This window comes from Wyeomyia smithii, chromosome 1, assembly GCF_029784165.1.
Source record: "Wyeomyia smithii strain HCP4-BCI-WySm-NY-G18 chromosome 1, ASM2978416v1, whole genome shotgun sequence".
Lineage (NCBI taxonomy): Eukaryota > Metazoa > Arthropoda > Insecta > Diptera > Culicidae > Wyeomyia > Wyeomyia smithii.
The window spans coordinates 46,182,946-46,198,266 of NC_073694.1; the positions used below are offsets into that span (position 1 = coordinate 46,182,946).

The 15,321-nt window shown below is 39.0% G+C and overlaps 1 protein-coding gene across 5 annotated transcripts in view; it reads left to right on the forward strand.

Moving 5' to 3' along the window:
• The window catches only part of LOC129719188 (putative uncharacterized protein DDB_G0279653), a 257,470-nt gene that overhangs the window by 150,686 nt on the left and 91,463 nt on the right, over nucleotides 1-15,321 (forward strand). For all 5 annotated transcript variants that reach the window (XM_055670727.1, XM_055670717.1, XM_055670688.1 and 2 more), the window contains one exon: nucleotides 5,703-5,886. In XM_055670727.1, coding sequence (XP_055526702.1) covers nucleotides 5,703-5,886 — 184 coding nt within the window. The remainder of the gene's footprint in view (nucleotides 1-5,702; nucleotides 5,887-15,321) is intronic.

The window sequence follows — 15,321 nt, forward strand, 5'->3', positions numbered from 1 at the left end:
TTACTCTTGTCATCCCGCACATTTTGACAATTGCTTATAAGAATTCGCGTTTGTGCGAGCCAACTAGCTGCATTCTCTATCCTAATTACATTACTCTTGTTGTCTTGTTTTTGCCTTGACCTGTTTTTGTTTTCTTCTCTTTTCAATTACCAAAGTAAATGTCAAACCATATCATCTGACTGTAGAGTGAACACTCGAGATGATATCCAATATCTTCTGGCGATATCAGGTGATATGCGGAGTAGTCTAAACAAGGCATGAAGATCTCGAACGTAACTGGAGTAAGGTCTTTTTCGAAGATGAAGATGATTGAAAATAGGTTGCGTACGACTATGAAAAATGAAAGGCTGTCAAACTTAGCAATGTTAAGTTGAGGGTGCGATATTCTGAAGGAGTTGAATGTTGATTATTTAATTAATAAGTTCTCTGAAAAAAAAATCTAACAAATTTTTGGTAACTTTTCAATACGATTTAACTCGTACGATAAAAAAACGGTTTTGTTTCATTTCGGGCCCCCCATTGTAAACTGGGCCCCGGGCCCCCTCAATCGTAAATCCGGCTCTGATTAAGGATATTACCGGCACATTCAGGTTAATTTGCTTCAGAAGGCTGGGAGAGTCAATGTCACCAAGCAGCAATTTGACAGCAAACAGCGCCGACCATATCAAGTAGACAGCATCGAACTTCGTAGGGTGGCAAATCAGTTGGGTAAATCCAAGGAAGCAACCTTAGTTCATATTTAATGAACCGCGATTGAATTTCTGTTGCGATTGAATGATTCAACAGTTTGTGAGCCCCTACTCTAACTGATTGAAGCGGTTTCCAATACGAAGCAAACAAGGGCATAGAACAGCGATCACAATCAGTAGGGATCACGAAAATTTTTAGCAACTCTAATGATGAATCTTGAATTTCTATTTGCTTTGTCACAGCACTCTTCCCAAGTGTCCCAGTGAAAGAAGCTATAAATCTTTTGGAAGATTGGCTTCCCTCCCAACGATGTGATAACCATTGGAAAATTAAAGTACGCAATTACTTGAAGGTAACTCGACTTTGCATGGAAAATAATTATTTTTCATTTCGTGGGAAATTCTACAAACAAACAAAAGGAGCACCGATGGGGAATCCTCTTTCCCCTTTCCTATGTGAACTTTTTATGGCACATTTGTAAAATAAACTAAAAGAAAATGACTCCTTACCAAATCGTTGGTGAAGGTACGTGGATGATATTTTTACATTTTAAAGAAAGTATTTTTTTAGAAAGTTTTTTTAGAAACTCTGAATAGTGCTCATAAAAACATCCGGTTTACTTTGGAAATTGAACAAAACAACAGGCTTCCTTTTTTGGATGTAGTTGTTAGTAAAAACTCCAACCAATTCGAATTCGAAATCTTTGGAAAGCCCACTCATACAAACCGGGTTATACCTAGCACTTCGAACCATTCCTTCCAGCATAAAATGGCTGCTTTTTACCATATGATCCACCGGAAGGAATCTTTACCTCTCAGTTATGAAGGAAAGAAAAATGGAACGGAATATATTTTTGAAATTGGTGAGCAGAAAGTTAGATTAGTATAGTTTGTGCCAATTTGATTTCCGTTTTCCATAGCCGTAGTACAGAGTGAAGAAAATTCCGCAAGGATGTTGTCAATTGACCTTCCTTTGAGGAAACCATGTTGAATAGGTGAAATAAATGACTACAGCAAATAGAACATCTACAGCTAGAATTTCAAAAAGTTCAGATCCAGTGCATAGTGATGTAATCCCTCGGTAGTTGTTGATATCACGCTCGGATATTTGTGAATAGGGATCATATATGATTGTTTCCACATCTCCGGGAATTTCGCCTGCAATAGTGACACGTTCAAATTGATGGTCATTGGAGTCGCAAAGGACTATGAATGGTAACAGACGATTCTAGTTTACGAACTGCTGTGCGAACCTCTTCAGCGGTGAACAAGAAGGTTTTTAAGTCGAAATCGATTCGAAAAGCAATTGTTGTTGCTAGCAATGTTGAACTCCCACCTCTCAAAAAGGTTGCGACAGTTGGTTTATCTTCTCAACGAAGCTGCTCGTAGGTATGCGTTTCAGTTCGCGAAGTTGGCCATTTTACCAAGGTGGATTCTTCAGAGGAAGGGACAGAAAAAAGTATTGTTTAACATAAAGAAAAGAGAGGTCGGACTCGATTATCCTGAGTAATTTATTTCGCTGTTTGGTTTTGAAATTTATTTTGAAAATTTACGTTTATTATCCCTTTCGGCATATTTGTTACCATTTCGAGTTAAATGAAACCATTTAATTATATTTTTGTTGCTGCTCATGATTTTATCCCTTTTTTCCACAGAAATAATTTCCCAAAATTTCTCCAAGACCAGTTTGGAAATATGATACAGTAAAGATATTTTTTTAAATAACCCGTACCGTATATTTTTTCCAAGTTTGTAACAAAGACTATGAACACTGGTGAAAATTGAGTACTGAGCAGCTACCATAATAACATCAATTTTATCACAAATGGATTTCTCTGTGACTGTTATACCAAACCAACTCTGACAACCACCTCGATCACGAATAACTATACTGGCTACTGTAGGGTAATCCCAGATTACACAGATATTTTTTATTGAGACTTTATTTAACTTTAATGACTTTGACAGATGGAGAAAAGGTTGATTAGTTTAAGTAGGCCTGCAGTATGTGGATTTACTTTATGCCTTATCTTTCTGGAATGTGTGCTTAAACTCCATTCTTCCCTAGACGCCCTACTTGCAGTTTGTGATTTTACAAGAAATGCAACCGGATGGCAAACCACTCTTTACTGTTGGATTGAAATGAAACAAAACTTGGTACCGTAAACTGGGGTGACTTTGATCACTTTTTTGATTGTATCTTGAATATTTTCAGAATATACTGAAAACAATATTCTTTGATATTTTTAAAATAAGTACTGGCATGCATAGAAAAAGATTCAGTCACTACTTCGAAAGTTTAGCAACAATTTTGCTGTTTTTAAATACGCTCTAAAAATTTTACACCAATAATCATTCCGGGGTGACTTTGATCACTTTATTGTTTTGATGAATTTGGAGTAACACTTTGCTACTTTCACTAAACTGAACAGCCTTAAACGACTTAAACGAGTTTATAAATATGGAAAGCAATTTGGGGGCCATTCACATTCTACGTGAACAGTGAGAATTCACTGAGAGAGAAGGTGGTCTAAAATCGTCAAAAACTAGTCCACGAGGAATATGACTTATGAAATTGTCCAAATTTGCATGTTACTTCACGTCTTGGGTTTTTGTTAAGAAGAAATATGTAATACGCTGTGGAGAAAATTGGGACTCAACATTGCCTTCGAGGAAAAACTTGCAAAAATAACAATAAAATGTATTGTTATAATATTTGTTCATCTTAAGAACTAATCTGGGAACAAAATAAAAACACTTTACGTATTGCAACTTGTTGTTTTGAATCTGCTTGAACCGATTGTTTGTATGCAACAAAAATCGCCAAAAATACACTTTATTTTCAAATAATATTTTAGCATGAAAAACACTCTTCAAATAGCAGGAAATGCATGAATAGTAGCAATGCGAACATATATCCACACAATCAGTGAAGATTACGACAAATCCCAAGCACTACGAGCGCTTTTTTACCACATTTTTAGAAAAGAGGTATAGTGATCAAAGTCACCCCAGTTTACGGTAATGTTTAAGAGCTTGTAATTTGTTGAATTCTTAAGCTACGTTGTTTGTAACGCATTGAACTTCTTAATGTGGTGGAACAAATCTATAATTTCACTTCAAACGTCAGTTTTAGAAGTGATAGGAAGCTTGTCATGTCCTTACAAAACATCATTCATCAGTTCAATGACTGACATTCGCCATGACTTTGACAGCACAATTAGTGCAGCAGATCCTATTTTAGTTTCGAATGGCTTGTTTTTTATTCAACTTCAATACTACTTATCTTGGATCTCCATCGGTAGATATTTAACGTCAATTATGCTTAAACGAGTATGGTCGTACGACTAAAGACATTCCGGGCAAAAAAAGGCTTAGGCACAGCTTAGGAGGCTAACCGATAGCTCAATCCCGTTATTTGAGTTTCACTTATTTCGACCGGCTGCTGCTGAGGAAAACGGCCTATTTCCATACCGTTTGCTCTAGATCACTTTCGTTACCTTTTCACACACAAAAAATGCAAGTGCACCATGCTGCTTAAACGTTTCCATTGCACACGATCGTAGGTTTATTATGGCTATCGTACCGAGCGATTACCTTTCCGCTGACGGCAAACGGAGTGAAACATAAAACTGGGCCGCGTAGTAATGGTCAGACCCCGAGCTGGGAGAAAAAACTATAATGTCAAATTCATGGATCCGTCTGGTGGGTGCTTGAAGAAAAACTGAAGCCACTGCCATGACCGTTTTTGTGCGCATGACTCAGGCGTGTCCGGACCTGTGCGGGCACCAGAGTGCCGTGAAGATGAAAAACCAAGATCCTTTCGCAGAGGAAGTTGCTTTGGTTTATTGCGATCTGTCATTTTTGCGACTTTGTCGCTCGCTACACATTCGCTGTACCAAAACCAGTTTTTTCAACAGCCAACATTCGAATGCGAATGTAAAGATCTATCGTATGCTTTCATCACTTTATCATGATCGTGTACAGTGGGTTCGCGATTTGAGCCAATTATAATGAAACAATCGCGTGAAAAGTAGCTCGTTTGAGGAAAGTAGTTAAAAAAAAGTTTGCAGCACTTTGCCGCACTACAGCGTAACGTTGACAGTGACTGATTAATGGTTCATTAATTGAAAAGCCATAATGGGATTGGAAGTTGAGCGACAAGTATTGATAGGAAATGCCGATTACTTTTTTTTATCAACCATAAAGTAATCATAACTACCGTCTCCAAACGATTCAATTCAGTTTGATTTTACTTGAGTCTGCCCCTTTTAAGTATATCTTGCGATCCTGTTTTCTGTTTGCTAATTTTGTTTCTTTTATGTGCTGCAACTGAAACCATTAAAACGACGATAATGTCTCGTTTTTCCTGCGAGCAAATCATAACCTCCGAGTTGCACTAAAAAAATTGCGAAAGTAGTACCAACGTTTTTATAACGCGAGCTAATATCCATAGTTCTAGAGATTTAAAGATTTAAATTTCATCAAACGCCTTGTAATATTTAAAAACCTGTTTATCCAAATGACATTGGCAAGCTGCTGAAGCCAAATTCACGAAGAGAACAAGAAACACCCAAATCTTCATTACCCACAAAAGTACCCATCAACAGAAACTGTTCCTCCATCTCTAGACCCACATACTGACTCCTTCTAACACGCATCATACATTTGTCATGTTGTGTGTATGTGTTTTTATTTATTTGTTGTGCCACTTTTGCGTGCTTAGATGATGCATCCCAGTTCATCGAAAGAGAACGTTTCCCAGTCACTTTACCGGCCAGTTGCCCCGAGAATCCGGTCCAACCAGCTTCTCCAGAGCCGAGTGGCTCCCTAACCTATTTTCCGGACACGCTTTACGAATGCTGAACCATGAATTAGCTCTAGGACTGCTCGAACGTTTCGCTTTTCGATGACTGTGCAATTGCATGCACTGTTCAGAATTAACCTGAAGAATCTTTTTCTGTTTGAGTGATAATAAGTGACTAATAAAATCATTCTATTCTTCCATTGCAGCGCTAATACCCAGATGGACAACGACGTGACCCCGGTCTACTTAGCGGCTCAGGAGGGACATCTTGAGGTGCTGAAATTTCTAGTCCTGGAAGCCGGCGGATCGCTGTACGTGCGAGCCCGCGACGGTATGGCACCGATCCACGCCGCCTCTCAGATGGGATGTCTGGACTGTTTGAAATGGATGGTAATTAACTGAATTATTCACCCCGAACAAGGGTAAACGTATACACAATAAACCAGTTGGACTGCTAGCTGGTGCTTGTCGCACACGCGGGAACAACATCATCTGCCATGATTGGATCATCGGCAGGTTGCATTCCTGCCGTTCCATTTGTGTTGTCACCGCTGCGAGAGGCCTTGAGCAAATTATCTTTCGGGATTGCGACCAGCTTGTGTTATCGAGTTTACGTTTTTCCTATCCGTATACAATTGTACCCATTTCAGAAAATAACCGTTAATGATCAGAGGAAAAATGTGTCATCAGTAATTAATCTGCTGGATTGATTGATTCAAATTGAAGATGGTCATTTAATTGCAGTATTTTAAAAGCGAAGTAATGAACTTATTTTAAATTTCTTGTTCTTTGATGTGGTTTGATAGAATTATTTCATACTGCTAATGCTGCACTTTTATTGCGATTAGTATATTTTCAGGAAAATTTTTCGAAGCAGCTCGTAACTAAATATTAAACGATATTGTGCTTTCAAATGATGGCTTTCATTTTCAACCGTCTAGAATTGTAATAATTTTATTTGTTAATTTCTGTGTTATATTAATACACATCTTCACCGTTAAATACAAAAAAATTTAAAAAGGTGGTTGATATTGGCGATGATTTTAGTTTTTAACGCGTTTATTTCTATATCTTTATTAAGTTTTGCGAATTGTTAAAACACTAATCTTTTCGCAACGCTTTTGGTCAAAAATGATATGTTTTCTGGATTCCCTGGCATATTTTATTCAAAAATCACCTATCAGTATTTTCCAAACGTTTTACGTCTACAATTTGTGAGAAAAAAAATCACAAGAAGGTTTTATGCAAAGCCACGACCGCAAGGTTGAAGTAGAATACTTTTACAAGAATAATAACACGGCTGCTTGCGTGTCAGTCATTTTTTCTAGTTAATAAACGTTGACCGTTCATTGGCAGTATTGTAATGTCTTTTTGTTTGATATTTTGAATGAAGTTCATTGAATATTTTTAAACTTCGTGCAAATGAGAAGTTGAAGTGCTGCCGAATTGTAATATGCACATTTAATACGACATTATTAAACGGGAACGGAACAAAGGCTACGGTTATGCAGAACGCGAATGTCGGCGCGATGCGATTCGTTTTACCGTGGTGAAATGTACAGCTTTTTTTAAGGCGAAGTAGAGCTATACATTTCAACAGATTTTGTCTTGGCGAATCGCATCGCGCCGTTATTTGCGATCTGCATGACCGTAGCCAAACACTGAGCGACGCAAACACGTAGTAATAGTCAGAGTATGCATGAAGATGAAGATAATTAACTTTGGATTATAGCGCAAAACGAGAAATTATTAACTCTTCAAATATTCATTTGTGTTCTTCAAATTTCAGTTCTTCAATTTAATATCCGATGAAATGTCTGTTTATTATCTGATGAAGCTCTTATGTAGGCCAAATGATGCATTCCCAATTTACTAGGTCCATAACTCTGCCGACCGTGCTTGGGAATGCGACCAATCAGAGGTCGAATTTTGTGTTTTTAACAAGGCTCAAGAATTTTCAATAGTACAATAGTTCGAATGATAAAATTGCAATTTCATGCATTTGGTTGGAATCTTAGAAGATTTTCTAATCGATTACTGCAAAAACGAAGGAAACCCATCGAAAACTAATCGATTTATTAGCATTTAAAATTTTTCTCACTTTTTTCAGTTTTAGATTTTCATTTCACATCCCTATGTAGCCGAACTTTCATCAAACTTCAAAATTAAATCTTCATTAATTCATTTGTTGTCCTTATAAAGGACAATTGTTCAATTTATCATAGGATGTAGTGTTCATCTTACATCTCTGTGTTACCTTGAAAGTGAGGATTAAGGCGCACGGTCAACACAATAAGAAAAGTGTTTTCACATTGAAAACTAGACACGGCTTCACTGGAGGAAGTGTTGGCAAATGCATCTACCGCTAATACCACCGCTATCATACGAAAGCGCGTCGTTTCATGTGGGGAATATCAACAACGAAAAATGACGCGCGTCTAAGTATAACCCGAACTGTTTCGTCGTGCTGCTCCCATTTACTTCCACATCGGCCTCAGGGAAGTACCGGCTGCAGAGACCTTAGAGGAAGTTGCTGGCTGATGTATTCACTTCATGCAAGCCTGCTGCTGATGCTTCCCGCTACCACACTGAAACAGCATTTTAGTGAAGGGAGTGTCGTTGCATCAGCTGACCCTGCTACTATCGATGCTGATATATCCGCTGCAACAGCTACGCTATGCATAGCCATGCCACAGTTGTGGCCGCTATCCGCTATCGATGGTACCCACTGCACTGCTCCCGCTGCTGATAAGAGAGGACTGCTGTCGTCGCTGTTCAGAACTATTATGAGCGGCTTCGACTAAAACAGGCTCTTAAATAGGGATGAGAATAGAAATGAATTATTTTACGTACGTGGTGGAATGATATAACTTGAAAAATATGTGTGACTTCATTCTGGCTCAGAGCGATCATTTGATAGGCTCCACCTCTTTTTCCAGTTTCTAAAGTTTTTCCTCAGTTTCGTAGCACGGATGTACAAAAATGATTTCTTGTGGACATTCTGTCGAGCCGGACCGATAGCACTCTCATTGAAGCAACAAAATAACATGTTTTGTGTCGTGTTGCGCAGCTTGATTGAAGAAAATGTTCCCGTTCCCGTGTCGCATGGAAGAAGATTATTGCGTGTTTGATATTGCCGATGGTAGACATGAGCTGCTGTGATGTAAAACTTTAACCGTCTTCTATAAGACGTTACACCCTTGTTAATGAAGACTTGTGAATTTTCTAAAATAGACTCAGCATCGTAAGCAGAACGTGCTGACGGCTGTACATTTGCAGCAGCATTAAACCTCAGTTGCAGTTTATTGATAACCATTCAATATGCTCTTCGATACATTTAGTAGCTTTGAAAAAGGCCGATTGCTGCAATTGCAATTTTCATTCAATTATTGCATGAATGCTTCATAGTCAGATAGCGTGCAATATCCGCTCTGACATAATAATTGTTTCGAATGTTGTGGAATGATATAACCTGGATAATATGTGTGACTTAATCATTTCCAGTTATACCATACTACAACGTTCGAAAAAAAAATACATCTCTTCATTCTGGCTCAGAGCGATCATTTGATAAGCTCCATCTTTTTTTCAGTTTCTAAAGTTTTTCCTCAGTTTCGTAGCACGGATGTACAAAAATGATTTCTTGTGGATATTCTGTCGAGCCGGACCGATAGCACTATCATTGAAGCAACAAAATAACATGATTTGTGTCGTGTTGCGCAGCTTCAATGTCGGTTATGCTGATCGCAGCCTTTGCGCTGCCCCTACAGTGGGGGGTTTACTAAATAAAGTGAAAATTAGACAACTACAACAGAATTTGATTGCATCCCGCACAGAATGTCTGCTTGTGTTGATGCCAGAAAATAATTAACCTTCAATTATTTTTTTATTTGCCATGAAAAAAGGATGTTGCGGTTCAAAATCGGTTGCTAATTACAACCTTTGAGCTGCCCTAACATTGGGGGAATTAAGATACACGGACAACATGCACTGTGGAAGCTATTTCACATTCAGTAAATTAGACGTGTGCGACAAATTTAAATTGCAACACAGAATGCTTGTTTGCGTTGACAATAATTATTAACTTTCAATGACTTGTTTATTTGCCTTGAAGAAAGCATTTTGATGCTCAAAATTGGATTTCCTGATGGCAATCTTCATGCTGCCCCAACACGGGGGAAATAATGGCTGTCTGACACGCTGAAAAAAACCGCGCTGCTCCTGAGGCGTGGTGACCAACCACAGGGCTAGTGCTGCTGCTAAGGAAGGACGACTGCTGTTGTCGCTGTTCAGAACTATTATGAGCGACTTCAATTCTTTTTTGGATTTAATATTCTTTATTTTTCTTACGGTATTTTCATTATACATTTGTTTTTTGAACATTGTGAGAGATTCAATTTTATCAACTTTTCAACTCTGATGTTTTTTAATGTACTATAAGTGTTACTACTTTTTCCTTTTCTACGTACATGATTTACATTTTAATGCTCGGCATTAGAGTTTTAATTATTGAATAAATATACCTAGCTACTTGTAAATAAAGCTCACGAATGAGCACCGCACTAGAGTTAAGTGCATTGTTTTTAGTGTTTTCAGCGTGTGCAGAGATTATGTTTTCGGTCATATCGATACCAGCTATTTGATGCACTTCTGATGTTCGGGTTCCGAAGGGCACGTTCAAAATCATTTTCAGGAACTTGTTCTGGATCCGTTGAATCTTTTGCAGGTGGGTTCTCGCGCAGGTTCTCCAGATCGACGAGGCGTATAGAAGCATCGGCAGGATGACCTGTTTGTATACCGTCAATTTATTCACGACAGATAATTTCGATTTACGGTTGATTAGCGGGTACAACTTCTTCATTAGCACTAAGCTTTTCGTTACTGTTTGTTCAATGTGGGGGCGATAAAGTAGCTTATGATCATAGGTCAAACCAAGGTAGCGAACATTTGACGACCAGGGAATATCCACATTGTTCAACCGAATCTTTGTTGTCGGCACCAAACGTTGACTATTCCGATGTGGGAAGACTATGGTCTGAGTTTTTGCTGCATTCACACAAATTTTCCATAAGGTGAGGTAATTCACAAAGACGTTAAGCCCAGTTTGCAGCTTTTTAACTATTTGGTTGATCTGTCTGCCCTCGTACATAATGGCGGTGTCATCAGCAAACAGCGACAGGATGCCTCCATTGGGTAGTTCAGGAATATCTGATGTGAATAAGTTGTACAGAACAGGACCAAGGATGCTGCCCTGAGGAACACCAGCTCCTACGTCGTATGGGTCAGACAGGCCACCCAGCACACAGACCTGAGATTTGCGCAGCGTGAGATAGTTTTGCACAATCTTCACTAGATAAACGGGATAGTTGTAGCGCTGTAGCTTGTAGATAAGCCCGTCGTGCCACACGTTTTCGAATGCTTTTTCTATGTCCAGGCAGGCCATGGCAGTTGTTTTAGATAGCTCCTTGTTCCGATTGATGAGTTTTGTTACTCTCTGCAGTTGATATGTTGTTGAATGGCCTCTGCGAAAACCGAACTGTTCGTCCAGGAATATGTTGTTCACTTCTGCGTGGCACAGAATACGGCTCGAGTTTAAGAAACAGCGTAGCTAGCTGTTCCATCGAGTACAAATTGCTACTTGCTGGGGGCATGCTGGCAGCCTGTGCATAACTCAAAAATCCGGGGGGGTCCCGGCTAGGAACACCACCAGTTGGAGGAGGTGGAAACGGCAACATACTTGAAGTCGCTGGCGGGGTTGGTGTAACGCTAGGTTGTACACTTTTTCTATTCGACGGTCGCTGGCGATTGGCAATTTCACTTCGAATTTTGATAAATTCTGCTCGTTTTGGACAGGAACGGCTGTTCGTAGCATGCTCTTTGTCACAGTTGAGACACTTGATTTGTTCGGCTTCCTCAACAAGACAATCCACTGTTCGATGCGGACCTGCACAATTCATGCAGCGACTCTTGATGTGGCAATTCTTTGTGCCATGTCCATAGTTCAAGCAATTGGAACACTGCGTGACATCGCGATGAATCGGTTTGTATCGCTCCCATTGCACGATGATGTTGAATAGGGCGGTGATTGTTTTCACTGTGCTCAGTGTAGTTGAACCCCTGGTCAGGTGGATCAGGTATAACTGATCACGATACTTGATGGCTTTGTTGTGTCTTATCATTTTGTATACTGCTTCCACTTCTAGGCCGCAAGCGACAAGCTCCGTTTTTAACTCGTCCAGTTCCAATTCCGGTAAACCACGCAGTACAACTTTGAATGGTTTTGTAGCTGCAATATCGTGAGTAAAATACTCCGCTTTTGTTTGCTTCAGGTAAGCCTCTACTGCCTTGTAATGTGGAGTGGATGGAACGACGATTTTGTAGCCGTCCGTGCAAAGCCTCAGGGTAGCTATCAGCCCTTTGCTGATAAGTTCATTGAAGTGTTGCCTTAGTCCAGGCGGGAAACCTTTTACGTAGAAAGGCGGCATTTTCTCCTTCGTTTCCGTTTTCTCGGTAGTTTGGTCAGCCAGCGATGCAAACTTGTTAGCAGCTAGTATCTTCTTGGCGATTCCATCATCCTTTTCAGCAGGGTCACGAGGACGCTTATTGTTTTGCTCCTTACTGGAACCCGTTTTTCCCATTTCATTGGGACACGACAACGTACTGTTGTATAACGAATGTGATAAGTAAAATAAACGAATGCGATAGGTAAACTAAAACTTTCAGTTGTTGTAACAAACACGTCTGTACACACCAAGCGTGAGACGAATAATGATGAGCGGCTCCGGATGAAACAGGCTCTTATATAGGCCAAATAGCATGTTTTCAATTGCAAGGTATATGATCCTGTCGACCGTGCTTGGGAAGCAAGCATATAACGACCAATCAGAGGTCGAATTTTTCGTTTTGACAAGGCTTGACTATTTTCAATAGTACAATAGTGTGAATAATAAAATTACAATTATCTTATTTTGGGAAGAATCTTAGAAGATTTTCCAATCTATTGCTGCAAGAACGAAGGAAATCCATCGAATACTAACCGATTTATTAGCATTTGAAATTGGACATATTTTTCCCTTTTTTCGGTTTTAGATTTTCATTTCACATCCCTATGTAGCCGAACTTCCTGAGAGAAGTATTCTACTTCAAAGAAACATAGGGGGTTTTTGTTAACAAAGGCGGAAGGGAGGCAGAGAGCGGTGTATTTTAATCGACACCGAAATTGGGATTGGTATAATTTCCTCAGAAAAATCTTTGATGGTCGTTTCCAAATGGTATGTACACTTCATATGGCGACAATGATTATTTCGTCAGAAGTACCTTTTCAAAAAGAAATGAGTTTTTTTCTAAATAATGAAATTTTCATATAATATATTAAAAAAAAACTAGCTAAATAAGCTTGCATACGTTAATTCAGCATTTTTTTCAAAATGCACCGACGTTGCTTGAGAAAACAGGTATTATATTATTATTACTACAGGAGTTACCGAGTTTATTCCTTCGGTAAATATTGTTTTTAATTTGGATAAATAGATTTGAAACCATGAATTTTGTTGAATAACATATGTTTGATGGAATATAAAACACATTTTCAGCGTTTTATTCTCACTTAGAAAATATACACCACTTTGAGACACTCTGCATACTTTTTACTGCTTTTGGCGGTAGATGCGGTCAATTGTTTGCCGATCAAAAATAGGAACGCAGCTCACCAAATTGTGTTGGTAAAAGATTATTATTATTATTTCATCGCTCATTGTCGACATGGCAGCAGCTCGATATATAAAAACAAGAACAAACAAGTGCATTGATACAGGAATTAATGCGATTTAGACTCAAGGGGAAATACCAAATAATCTCGTATAGTGTGGTACGAAATCTTACATCGCTTAATCGAAGTCGATATATAAACTTGATGTGAAATATACTCAGCTTTTGAAAAAAAATATAATAAGAAAAAAAAATCCATGGAAATATGTATGGTAGAAAAACATTCCTCTTCTGTCCTCCCCAGGGCAAACTTTTTCGTAATTTCATGCTTTTGACTAGCCGGTTAATAATTCAATATTTCTGATTCTACAATCCTACGATATTATATCGTAGATTACGTCCGAGAACTCATTAAGATTAATTGGTGAGCAAGATTTTATACGTCAAAATGTTACCTGAAATAAACACAGAAACATTTGATACACAAAACATTTAGCATCAGTTCCATGTCTACAGCGTCTAGTGTCTGAAAAAAAGCTGTAAAATCTGCAAATATTAGGAAATTCGATTTTATCTGAAAAAAACCTAGAAAGTCAACCTCGAAAGCTTGAAGAACAAACCAGGAAATTTTCCTTTTTTAAATTGTTCCCTTTATTATGTATGGACTTGCTCACTGCGACCGGAATCGTTGATTTATTTTCCACTTACATGCTTACTGCTCTACTATACCGAGCCTCGTTCCTCCAAATATCGCCAATTATGATTCCCTGGAGAAGTTTCAATTTTCACTTCCAATGAACGCAGCGCTCTTTCAAACACACTAGAATTTTATCCTTGAAACGAGCTGCCACTCTCCGATGAATTACTTCACACGCATCGTTCACGATCATGCAATAAAATCTTCTGAAAATCTAAACAAATGATATTCACCGTTCCTTTTGCAAAACTAAAATGACGTTATCAACGTGACGCTTACTGTCGTTATCATAATAAAATGCTAGAATTTATTTCGTGGCAGCATTTTTGTTCCATCACTAGTCGCGTAGTGCAACTGTACAGTATACAAACCACACACACACACAACGCAACTCAGAATAATACATTTTCAGAAAATTCGAAACAGTGAGTATCAAACGAAAAAGCTTACACTGCGCCTGGCGAGTGAAGGCGTCATTTCATTTTTTATGAATACTGAAAAACCGAAGGAGAGAGAATGAAAATTGCATGAAGGTGGAATATTATATTGGGATGGTAGATAAAAGCACTGACGTTGATGGTGGATATTTTTCACCTTTATGCAAAAGCGCTGAAAGTTTTCAGGCCTGAGTGTTAAGTTTAAACCCTTTTGAGATCAAATGGCCTGAGATTCTACTTATATTCGATCCAACGACCATCCGCTTGACAAAGCGAATTTTGTAACCTTGCGGCTACGGAGCTCCCTAATAATTGTGTTCTTAGGTTAGAGGTTAGAGTTCCTTTGCCCTCCGCAACCATCATATTGCCATTAGCGAGTGCCTCGTGTTCGGTAATAGATTGATGCAGGGGTCTAGGTTCATAAAAAGCCCGTATCGGCACACCTGTGTGATGTTACCCCGGCATCAACGACCCAGTCCACCGCTCCAACTCGTCCTAGTCTTAATCGTAAGCTGGCCCTTTAAGTACTCCAGGGCTCGCTTCTAGCTTTCTTTCAATCTGCTTACACACTTACGCGAATTGGCGCATTGATTACCTAGTCAAGTCTACTATAAACAGCAACATAGAACAAAGCACCGAATTTTTTCCTTTTGCTTGACGTTGGGGTAGTCTGGGTTCATCAACTTGACAACTCATAGCGAATTTCTTTATTCCAACAGCTCACCTCGTTTTGACCTGGAAGCGCACTAACTGCTGTCAAAACCCTTCTTTATTCGCTCCATTTTGACCTAGTTTTGACCTGCCGTGCTGCCCGAAGCGCACTGTAAAATCTGGCATCTATTTCTTACTTGCGTCTTAAATGGCGATGACGTTTCATTATTCGTCGGCAGTTTTGCCCGCACACAGTGAAATAAAGAAATTCGCTATTAGAGTATGTTCCTTTGCATTTGATTTTACTTCTGAGACTTCAAGCGCTTCTCCCTT